This window comes from Gallus gallus, chromosome 5 (genome assembly GCF_016699485.2).
Source record: "Gallus gallus isolate bGalGal1 chromosome 5, bGalGal1.mat.broiler.GRCg7b, whole genome shotgun sequence".
NCBI classification, from domain to species: Eukaryota; Metazoa; Chordata; class Aves; order Galliformes; family Phasianidae; genus Gallus; species Gallus gallus.
Genome location: NC_052536.1, coordinates 12932157 through 12944521, shown reverse-complemented (window position 1 = coordinate 12944521; position 12365 = coordinate 12932157). Strand labels below are relative to the sequence as shown.

Here is a 12365-nt window from a genome sequence, read left to right as displayed (position 1 = left end):
TCTGCTTTGTTCTATTATGTGCTCATAAAACAATCATAAGAAATTACTTGGCACATGTTTAAACATTTTAATAAGTATACACTTTGCGTTAACCAGTCCTACGCAATACCTGAAATTAAGGTAAAGCAGAATATGCATTTTGAAAACTTAATCTCTCAGAGGTCTACATAGAAGCTGTTTTCTGGCAGATACTTGCCTTTGAATCTTTGTGTTTATGTGAAAAGTAGCTTCCTAACAGTAAATTCAGATTATTCCCTCATGTATTGAAAAAAAACATGTATATTTCAGCTAAAGTACATTGGACTGTCCATGTTTAAAGTAAGCTGGAAGAATTAATTGCAAGGTCAGCACTTAAAAGGAGAATTTTTTAGAGATGCCTTCAAAGTTTTTGGGAAGGGGAAGAGTGAGAAGAAGGGAAGGAAGGGGAAAATTTTGCAAAATAGGTCTCAGCGTGAACCCAGCATGCTTCTTAAACTGTACCAGCTGTTTGCAGGATACACCTGTCCGTCTAATTTTGTGCAGATACTTTTTTTTAAAGACCTCAATCAATAACAAGTGGTGATGACAACACAAGGACAAATGTCAGTTAGAAAGCAGGGACTTCCTGTTTAAAAAAAATAATGGTAATTAAAAACAAATTGAAACTAAACAAAGACATTTCAAAGGACATGAAAGGTAACACTATGTGAAGCATCACACATACAAATCATTTCCTCTTTAAAGGAGGGGACAAATTTATGGTGTATTTTAAAGTCTAGGTCTGAATAAAGTCCTTATGATGATGCCTGTGTAGGAACCCAGCGTAACATTTTGAAGAATTAATGCCTTTTTTATGGATGTGTTTATGCTCTTGTAAATGGGCTATAATGCTTGCAGAGTCTGTGGGGCTCATTCAAATTGTGTAGGAAAGATCTACTAGTAGTAAACACAAGTCTTGTGCATCACTTAAGATGAACAGCTTGCTGCTATCTCCATTCTAGATTTGCTTTTCAGAAAGCAAATTGCCATGGTTAGATATTTCCACTGATTGAGTTCATGGGTAAACAACGTTTGTTTTCCAATTAGGAAAGTTCCTAAAAGTTTTGTGACTTTTGCACATGGATACAATTGTGTTATCCACCAAGACCCAGAGACCAGGGATTTGATCTGATGTCCCATTGTCAACTATAAACACTTTTTTTTTTTTCCAGTTCCCTTCTGAAATACGCTTTTAATTTGTTTTGTGCTCTTCACCATGGCAAGTATTCTATACGTGGAATAAACTAAAGATACAGCTTGGAGTCCCACCAATGACATGAGTAACCGTTGCCTGGTTTGTTATGATTTCACTGGAAAATCTCGCATTTAGACACATCACCATATGAAATCTGTTTGTCACAGTATGAATCATGAGTTGTATGTGTGTAATCTTTCCTAATCTCCATACTGGGCTGTAGCAAACAATGTAGTTCAAAGTGTCCTTGTTTCAAAGGATCCCAGGCCCATTTTATTTGAATGTTACTTGGTTACATTTCCCAGAAATTCCCCTTGCAGGGATTCCCCTCTCCCTGGTCTGCCTCTTGGGAAAGGGCTCTCGCAATGCAGCCAGAAGGGAACAGCAGTGGGCACTTGTATATGTTTCTTATTTGGTGCTGGCATTGGTGATTTGTGTGAATTATCATATATGATGAGAGGAAGTCTATCCTATTTAGGAAATTCTTTACCATAGGTTAATTAGCAGAAGAATAAAGGAGAGGAAAGAAGCTAAGGAAACATGTGGGACTGGCTTGTACGTTTTTCTTCAATACTCATTCATTGTCTGCTGTGGTTTTGCTTTCCTTTTACAAAACTAACAAATTCTGTTGTCAACATCAGCAGCATGAGTATTTTCTCTTGAAAGATCAGCTTTCACTATGAAGTAATTATAGAATAATCAGTACTGACTACTAAATATCCCATCAGACTTAGAAACTGAACTTCATTCATAAATTATGTTTACTCCACGTTTTCAGTTTTTATTAAATGGTAAATGGAAAACAGACAGTAACCTATTTAGAATTACTATCAGACTCCTGCTGCAGAGTATGGAAGGCTGAATAAAGCTCTTCACATTTCTTCCTGCTAAAGTGTTTTCTGAACCTGGAGTCTTTGAGCTGATCTTGCAGATCTGTCTCTTGTTGATTTATCACATGAAGATACTAAGGATAATCCAATATCTGGGTTTTTGAGGGGCTTGTTTGTTTGTTTGTTTGTTTTGACAGTGCTACATTTACAGTAGTAGTCTGTGGACAAGGCTTTAGGCTTATGCCACTGTTGGGTCGGGCTTCTTTCTGTGTAGCTGTCATGGTTATGACTGCAGCGTGCGTAAGCACTTGGGTTTCCTGGGAATTCCTCTGTGTGCTCTTTGGCCAAATCAGTGAATATCTCACATGAGCCCGAGGTTTGCAGTTGGTTTCTGAGACTCTGGCAGACTGAAATGCAATTTGGTTAATGAACTGAGATTTTACTGAAAAAGTAAATATATGGAGAGAGAGTTTTAAAGATGAAGTGCTGAACTCTAGCTTTTTAAGAGCAGGTGGAATAAGAGCAAAATGTAACAGGAGAATAACAAAAGCCATTATTTAGATGCAGAACAATGATCTTCAGAAGACATGCAGATTTTGAAACAGCTTAAGGCAGTATCTGAAGACAACTGTTGGATGTCAAAAGTAATTTAATTGTAAAATAGCTTGACTGCCATTCTAATCTGATCCTTATCCAATATTTCATTTACCTGAACAAAGAAGTATGATAAAGCGAGGCATTAAACTTGAAAAATAGAATATCGTTCCCCTCAAAACATACGAAAAAGCATTTTCTTCAAGAGATGAAGTGCACTGCAATGCATTTTTATTGTAGGAAGTTTTTCCTGCATTTAACTGGAGACTGCACTGAAATTTTCAGTCCTGTTTTTTGGATGACTTCAGCTGATTGGGATGATGTTGAAGATGCTGAATTAATAGGTTTTCATTAAACCTTGAACATTTCCTAAGCAGTGATCATGTAACAGTTGAGTTCAACATTTTTAGTGTAAGGAGAAAAAATGTCAGCAGAGTTGGCACCTTGGATTTTAAGAGAGCAAACTTTAAGCTGCTCAAGGAGCTAGTTAGCAGTGTCCCCAGGCAATTGACTGTAGAGAGTTTAGGTTTAGGGGTCCACGGGGAGCAATGACTCTCCATTTGTGGCCACCAAAATTGTAAGAGACCAGTTGCATCCACTGAGTGTTTGTAAGTCCGTGGGGCCTGACAGGATTCACATCACAGCACTGAAGGAATTAGCAGACGTTAAAGCTGGACCCCTCTCAACAGTTTACTGCAGGTCATGGGAGTCTCTGCTGACTGGAAGCTAGCCAGTGTTATACCCCTGTACAAGATAGACATAAAAGAAGACTCAGAAAACAACAGACCTGTCAGTCTTAATTCAGTACCTGGAAAAGATATGGAAAAGATTGTCCTGGGTGCTACTGAAAGGCAATTAAAGAACAAAGCTGTCATTAGGCATAGTCAACATGGGTTCATGAAGGGAAAGTCCTGCCTTAGTAATTTGATATCCTTCTATGACAGGGTCACCTGCTTAGATGAAGGGAAGGCAGTGGATGTAATCTTTCTTGATTTCAGTAAGGCCTTTGATACCATCCCCAGAATCCTTCTGGACAAATGTTCATACTGTGAGCTGAGCAGGTTCGTGTTACCCTGGGTGATGAACTGGCTGAAGGGCAGAGCTCAAAGAGCAGAAGCGAATAGGGCTACATCTGGCTGGTGGCTGGTCACTAGCAGTGTCTCCAATGACTCAGATCAAGGAATGGTTCTGTTCAACATTTCTGTCAGTGATCTGGATGCAGGAGTTGATTGCATCATCAACAGATTGCTGACAATACTAAATCAGGATGTGCTGTTGACTGTCTGGACAATCAGCAATGGCATGAAGTTCAACAAACATAAATGCAAGCGCTGCACTTGGGATGAACAGACACAGGCACAGATGGAAGACAAATGGCTGAAGAGCAGCTCAGCAGAAAGGGGCCTGAGGTGGTGGTGGCAGCAGTCTCAACACAAGCCAGAAAAGTGCCCTGGCAGCCAAGAGAAAAAGCTTCTTTTTGGGGTGCATTGAACGCAGTGTAACCAGCCAGTTAAAATATGTGATTCTCCTGCTATATTTAGCATTCACCTTGAATGGCTTCACCTTGAATGTTGTACTCTGTTGTGTTCCATTCTAGGCTGTTCTGTTCTTCTGTAATATCAGGTGTTACTGTTCAGTCTGATGTATGAGGATTAGACCCTACTCTTCTCCTTCCCTCTGTTCTTCTGTTGTGTTTGAGCATCATTGCTTCAATTTCTAACAGTAGGATTAAGATATTTTGAGTTTATTACTACACTTTGACAGGTTCATTCAGTTACTTCCCAGTTAGTCTCAATATTTCTTGGAAAAAATGATCTTTGCCATTAATAATTCACAAAAGTATTTTTATTACTAATAGGTTGGATTAAGATCTCCCCATACATGAAATACAAATTACAAACCCAGGGCTTTCTTTCTCATCATTTCTTGCCCCGGTCTTTTCCCAGTATTTCCCAGTAGATTAGAAAGCTGAACCAGGCTTTCTGCAAAAGGAAATCAGTCATGCACCTTCAACCAATACTGTGGTTTAAGGTTCACATAGTATGAACTGAACTGAGAGCTCAGGCTGAGAATGAGTGCTTGCGCCTGCAAAAGAGCTCTTTACTGGCTAATAACTGATGAGTATAAAACTGATTTCCAGAAGATGCTTTAAAGTGACCACAAAGTTCTGAGCAAAGTAACAGATATACTTTCCTGGCCTCAAGTTTAATGGATAATCTCCCAAAAAGTATGTAGACCTGCAGTAAAAAAAAAAAAAAAAAAAAAAAAAGGATCAAATCAGAATTGTTAAAATTATTCCACCATAAATATATGAATGCACAACAGTCAAATTATCTCAAAATTTAATAAAATGTTACATGGGTTTAGAAGAATTTTCTTCTTGCTGTTGGAAAAAAAAAATTACATACATGTAGAGTATTCGTACATCTTTGTGGCTTACTGATCTGTTTCTGATTTTTATTTTACAGCAAGCTAGAAAGCCTTACGATGTCCGAGATGTTATTGAGCAGTATTCCCAGGGTCATCTCAACCTGATGGTGCGAATCAAGGAGTTACAGAGGAGGTATAACATCTGATAGGATTACAAATGCTGTATTGGTAGGACTGTGCAAATTCACGGAATACAAAAATATCATTCAAATAAAGTGTTGTTTTTACAGAAGACAAAGAAGGCAGAGAGCTTAAAATTCTGATAACTGAGACTTACTGTTTTGGTTATACTTGTGTGCATTGCCTCAGATCAAACTTATTCTGACTGTAGTCCATAATCCTTTGATGTGCTCGTACAAAGTGAAATAACATTACCTGCTCTTGTAGAATTACACTTAAGAGCAAACAAAGGGACAACAGATGGATGCTGTAAGTAAGCTGCAGTAGACCAAAGAACTAAGGAAAGAGCAATTCTGTTCATGTGGAAAAGCAGTGGGCATGGCAAAACTTCACTTTTGCTAAAGAAAGCTAAAGGTCATTCAAAGTCTAATGCTGGTTCATTTACTGTACAAACCATAACTTTTTTAACTTCACGTTGCTTGTTTGTGAAGAGGTCTCCTCCCATTCATCTCCAGAAGGTGAAGATGCCACTTCAGATTGATAAAAGCTAAAAATGATTCTTCTTTGCTTACAGGTTGGATCAATCCATAGGGAAACCATCTCTTTTTATCTCTGTCTCAGGTAAATTAATATGTCTAAACTTTATTTTTTAAAGATATAATTAGTTAAATTACTTTTAAAAATACTTTTGATTTTGTTGCAACAATTTTAGAAAGTTGTGACCTGAAGTTTAGGTATCTACAGAATTTAGTTATCAACATCTTTTTAAATGGGGCTGTTCTTAATTAGATATTTAAAGCACCTGATGTCTTAGTTTCAGCTGAGGTGCAATTACTTTCTTCAGAGTGACTGGTATGATGCTGTGTTTTGGTTCTAGGAGAAAAACAGTGTTGATAACACACTGATGTTTATAGTTGCTGCTAGGCAGTGTTGTAGAGCCAAGGCCATTCTTGGTGAAGGGCCTAAGGAGCTGAGAGGGAATAGAATTAAGACAGCTGACTTAAATTGGTCAAAGGGGGTATTCCATACCAGATGACATTGTGTGGAAGGAGCTTTGAAGGTAGTGGGAGTTCTGGCTCTTCTGTCGAGCAGGGGCTTAACTGGGCATCGGTCAGGGGGTGGTGAGCAATTGCTTGTGCATCCCTTATTATACACATTCATATAGGTATATTTGGCATAACTATTACCTTTTTTTATTTCTCTCTCTTAGTAAATAGTTTTATCTCAACCTATGAGTTCTACTTGGTTGTTTTTTTCCTTTCAATTTTCTCACCCATCCCACTGGGAAGGCGGGTAGTGAGTGACAGCTGTGTAGTGCTCAGCCACCTGACAGTTTAACCCCCAGCACCTACTTTCACTAGGTTTTTCAAGATAATGACTCTAATCTCTCTAAGACTCATCTTGTTTCTAGTAAAATGATGTATTATAGTTACAGAGCTCCTATGAAATGAATAATATTCACATACATAATAGTTGTCTTTGAAAAGAAAGTAGAAAAGGAGCCCAAGGTATTAAGTTTGTTTAGCAGCGAGACTGGTTAATCAAAGCCATGTTGCTGTCATTTTCAAGTTTATATTTCTGTACGGTATATAGAAAGAAAAAAGATCAAGCGTTGTCCAAGTGCATTGCTCATACTTATTTTTGTATATAGTGCCAAATTGTTTTTTTAAACAGTAATTAAAACATTAACTAACTTGGGACCGGTTTTGATCTCCTAGGCTGAAGCGTAAAGCTAAGGTTGAAAGTGCCTTAAACTTAAGGGGTGTTAAAAGCCATGGCTTGGGCCTGCGCTATAAAAAGAAACAAAAAGCTGCTTTTCAGAAATAAAACTATCAGCCCACTGAAGGTGTTCAGTTACGCTGCGTTGGTGGGCTACTTATACACACCCTGTTGTGGCTTACTGCTATTTTGTTATAGCACCATATATTAATTTGAAAATGTTTCTTGTTCCACAGAAAAAAGCAAAGATCGAGGGAATAACACGATTGGTGCCAGGCTGAACAGAGTGGAGGACAAGGTAAGCCTCAGGCTGGCAGTGAACAAATGTATGGTCTGTGATTGAACAGAGCTTTTTTCATAGGATGTGGGGAAAAGCTTGGCTTAAAATAGAGTTGAATGGCTAGCTCTTCCAGGTGATGGAGTGTAATTTTTGTTGTAGATTGCATTTTTGGTTCTTTCTCGTGCTTTTAACAGAATCAGAAAAAGCAAAACAAAACAGACTTTAATTGATTTCGGTCTCTTTGAGGACTTGCTTGGCTTTTTGATTTTTAATTGTATGTATTACACGTCTCAATGCTCTACTTCCTTCCTCCACGATAGATAAAAGACTATTCCTTTAATACTTTGGTATATTACAGTCCCAAGATTTCCCTTTGATCGTTGCTCTGTTGTTTATATAACTCCACCTACAATTCCTTAGAGAGTGTGAGAGCAAACCTTGTTCTGTCCTGGTTTTCGTTCTCTGTGACAAACGGAGTTTCTCCTTTCAAGTGACTTGAAGTCAGAAAAAATCAGACTTGTTCTGTAATTGCAAGTTAACAGTTAAGTGCTACGTAACCCCTTATTTCAATGCTGGCTCTGCTTGAAAGATTAAATGACAGGTAGAGACCATGTCATTGTTTTAAGGTAGAAAAGGAGAAAACAAGGGTGATGGGCTTGTCTGTGTTGCTATAAGGGAAAGAAAAGGAGCCTTTTTTTAAGTATGTTGTGGAAAATATCTTTCTGCCACAATTGACAGTGTGTGACAACATCGCGATGTGTTTGTTGTGAAGAAATATCTGGCAAATATTCTGCAAACCAAAAGAGAGTTATGAGTGTGACACAGCAATGGATGCAAACCGATCCTCCCAATCTGTATTGTGTTGTGTGTGAGATATCCATTCTGCCATATACATTTCTCTTTAAATACATAAGATAGACTTGAATGATAGCACTCAGAAATATACTTCTACCTATCAGAAGTGAATGGAATTTTGAAGGGGACAGGTGCCTTTTGGTATATAGAGAAACACACATGAAGAGTGAAGAAGAACACATGAAAATACAGTGCATTTTGCACAGAGAACAGTTGCCGTGGACTGCTTGTTTGGGCCTGTGGTCAGTAAGCATCCTTACAAATGGACGCTCATTCCAGAAACTTTGAGTTACGTTTATTCACTTTATCTCCTTAATGTCAGCTAGAAGTGTGGGACATGACAAAATGTGTCTTGTGGATTGTGACAAAGAGCAATGACTTTTCAGTTTGGACAAACAATTCTCAGATGACGGCTAAAATAGATCCTCAGTGGTGTTTGTAAAATCTCCAGCGAGCGTGAGAAAGCGTTGGTGTTGTGCTGCCTCAGAGATAATCTACTTGGGGTTATTAATTACTCTTTTTACAAGTAAATACACTGTGAATTTATGGTGACTGTTGTTTTATGCCTTGTAATGGGACTGTAAAATGCTCCCTGTTTAATTTTAGTATAGCTGGGTTAAATTTTAGCCTTGTTTTAAGTAACAGACCTTTCTTTGTAGTTGCATGAGGTCATCTGTGGTTTCAGAGTTGTATGTTATCTGACCTATACAGCTAGTCCTATCTGCAGGAATTTTATCTGAAAGTAGCTGAAAGGCTAAAAATAGAGAATTTCAGTTGGAGTCGACAAACAGCGGTGTGGATGGCAGCACACTGGCACTGCTGAAATCACATTTTTACTGCAGCTGCAGGCAGCGGCCAGAACTGGATTTTTGATCTCCGAGACTGGCCTTCTCTATTCTCCGCATGGGATGATTTTAACACACAATTAAATCCTTTCCCAGCCGGGTGCTGCCTAAAAGATAGGTAGATCGGCTGTTTTTGAAGGTGACAGTGTATTTTAAATGTTGAGCTACGTTTCCTTTAGTTTTGAAATAGCTTTGAAACTTGGACTTCTGAAGGAGAGATTTTCAGTAGTGCAGGCAACATCTAACAGCCACTGTGACTTCTCAGACATTTTAAAATCAGCTTTCTATATCTCAGGGTGGTACAGTGGCCATCAGCAGCTCCCTGAGTCCTTTTGGAGTCAGCCTAAACCTCCAACAGGGCTGGTCCAGGCCTACCTCTTCCTCTGAGCTTTGCCAAGAGTACAATGTTGTGTGTGAACCATTTCCAATTATTGTGCACAAATGCAAATAGTTTGTTCCAGAAAGCTTCCACGTGATGCTGTGCTGTCTTGAAACCGTTTGAGTGCTTCTGTTTATGTGCATCTGCTGTCTGCACAGGATCTGTTACGTGCACATCACAGAGGCAGAATTCAGTTTCATCTGAAGCTTTTGTGGAGATGGATTTTGACTCGAGAGGCTTCTACAAATAAAGCTAATTCTGCCTTCAGGAGCATGTAATTGTGCTTCTGTGACATCATGTCACTCTTGCAAAGCTTTTCTATTTGTAGCAGTGGGACAAGCAGACGTGCTCTAAAGCCTGGCAGTGTGCAGGAGGTGACACCTGAAAGGGAAACTTTCAAAATATAATGCTCAAACACAAGTGAATTGACAGGAATTATGATGCTTTATGGCACAAATATGAACTTCCATGTATTGAAACCAGCAATATATATATATATTGTTTTGCCTTCTTTTAAATTTAGAACTGTGCTTATCTGAGGGAGAGAGGGAGGGAGACTTTCAGTGAAAATAACAATTCCATTTCCTTTTTTCTAAATTTCTGAAGCATGAAGCTAGATATATATGTATATATACATATATATAATCTTTGAGGAAAATAAGTATCCTGTCAATATACTGTAGTACGTAGGATCTATTAATCTTGTGCACCAACTGGAACATTGGTCTTGTAGAATGTGAATTTTGTGATAGCATAATTAAAGATAGTTTCCCAATACATAAATGCCAGTGGGATGAATCAAGGTGGCAGGAACCTACTTGCAGGCTCCTTCCTGTAGATTTTTTTTGTTGTTGTTTTGGCAAGCTGCTGCAAAGACGGTGTTCTGAATATAACTAAAAGGGGTAAAAGAGGATATGCCTTGATGGAAAAAAAAATAAATAAAGTCAAAATCCAGCCTGAAATCACAGCATATTTAGACTTCGCTGCTGTTTTCTGCTAGTTAAAAAAGGCAAAAGTGTGAAGTGCTGCATTCTTTTAAAAGTTTTTTGCCAGAGCTGCATGCTGGCTGTTGCATGTGGAGGTTCTACCCACTCCCCATTCTGCCTGGGCAGCAGCCAGCTTTGGTCCAGCAGACACAAACTGCCTAAGCGCGGTGCTCAGATGGAGCTCCCAACTCTGCTGACGTAGCAACTGTCCATGCCCGTGCATGTAGATACGCTTATCTGGTCCCTCAGAGAATGCAGCCAAGCAGGATTACAGCAACAAATCATATTATTTGTGGTGACCAGCCTTCTTTTTTTCTTTTCTTTTTTTTTCATCCTGTAACATCTGTGAATGGCTGTTCAGCGTACCCTCAAGAAACCTGGCCACTGTTGGCTTGCTACCAAAATCAAAATCAAAAGCAGTTTTCCAGATATGCACAGCTGTGTGAGCACACCACTGCTAATCCATATGCAGAGACCGCTGCGTGCCAGTGGTTTAATACAGGGTGTGCCCAGCAGCTCCATCCAGAAAAAAAAAGTCCTCAATGCACTCAAGGACTTCTGTGTGCCATATCTCTTCATTTCACTGCTTTAATTTTGTATTGACTGTAATTGACTATAATGCTATTTGGGATGATATGTTCCTTCTGCTGGCCATTAATTTGGATATATCAGACCCAGCTTGCACTTGGCAGATAATCAGATGGCCTTAGTGCTTACTTGCCCTTGGGTAATTCAGTTCTACATAAGGGCACAGTAGAAAATCATCCAGAGTACACAGTGAGGGCAAAATTGATGGTCTCTGGACTCTTAACAGTGTGTTGTGCCTACATATCAGACTCCCACAGATATGGGTAAGCCCTGCTGAAGAAGGAGTAACACAATTTGGGTTTCCAAAAGAACTTAAAAAACAGATACATCAACTTCTGAGCAGTAAAAGTTGAGCTCTGTTCTCCACTAAGTTGTTTTAAACTGGCACTTAAACTTCTGCAATTATTTGAATGCTTTTTAAAATTTGCCTTTGAAGAATAGTTACTGGAATCCAAAGGTGATTTTCCAGCTGTTCCCTTCCACATACCCAGAACTACTCTTGTACCTGACAGTAAGTGCAGTGTTAATATCAGTATTAACAAGGTTACCATTAACCTTTCATAAGGGCAAGTAGTGACAGGACAAGGGGAAATGGTTTTAAACTGGAAGGGGGTAGATTAAGACTGGATATTAGGAAGAAATTCTTTATTGTGGTGGTGGTGAGTCACTGGAACAAGTTGCCCAGAGAGGCTGTGGATGCTCCCTCCCTGGAAGCATTCAAGGCCAGGCACCTATAATAGGGGATTGGAACTAGATGATCTTAGAGGTCCCTTCCAACCCAAACCATTCTGTGATTCTATGATTAACATCTCATAATGGTGTTTCTCAATTACAGGGAACATTAGGAATGACAGCATCTACTACTAAATTTCACATTGTAGAGCTTTAAATGGAAATCACTGTTTATATAAAAGGTGTGTGGTAGTGAGACACCTTTTACTGCAAGTCCAAAAAAGCAGCAGGATAATATACATTGCAAGCATATGCACATTTTGCATACTTGCATTTGAAAACATGAACCCTTGTCCTCTTACTAGTAGCAATCCAAAGTGCCACATATAGAAATCCAAGCATGCGGTGCATTGCTGAACAAGGAATCGTTTCACTTTTTCAGATTTCCTGTAAATGCAGTTTGCATCACCCTTAAATTAATCTGAAAACAAATCTGTCATGTGGTAACATCTACCCTAAAATAGAACAAATGCTACTGTGCTTCTTAAGTTGCCTACTTGAAATCTGAACTGCTCTACAAAACCAAAAGTGTCTGAAAGGAAGTTCTCTCGTTTGTGCCATTCTTCCGAGTTCTGGTTGAGGTAATTTGGTTTTCTCTCTTCTTTCTACCGTGCCTTTGATTGTTAGACATATAGGTCCCACATTCAGTAAAACTAGAATTATATGATGTATATTACATGCAGTTTTCATTGTGAGTTCATTAAAGTATGGAACTTTAAAGGATAGATAAGTGCAAGGCTTTTTATCTGAGGTGGCTTTCATGAAGAGCTGGAGACCAATGGACTGCAACATTT

General features: G+C 38.9%; 1 protein-coding gene across 2 annotated transcripts in view; it reads left to right on the top strand.

The window, feature by feature from the left end:
* Positions 1 to 12365, top strand: part of KCNQ1 (potassium voltage-gated channel subfamily Q member 1) — a 321505-nt gene that overhangs the window by 214691 nt on the left and 94449 nt on the right. For both annotated transcript variants that reach the window (XM_421022.8, XM_046942042.1), the window contains 3 exons: positions 5106 to 5200; positions 5762 to 5808; positions 7143 to 7204. In XM_421022.8, the coding sequence (XP_421022.5) occupies positions 5106 to 5200; positions 5762 to 5808; positions 7143 to 7204 (204 nt within the window). The remainder of the gene's footprint in view (positions 1 to 5105; positions 5201 to 5761; positions 5809 to 7142; positions 7205 to 12365) is intronic.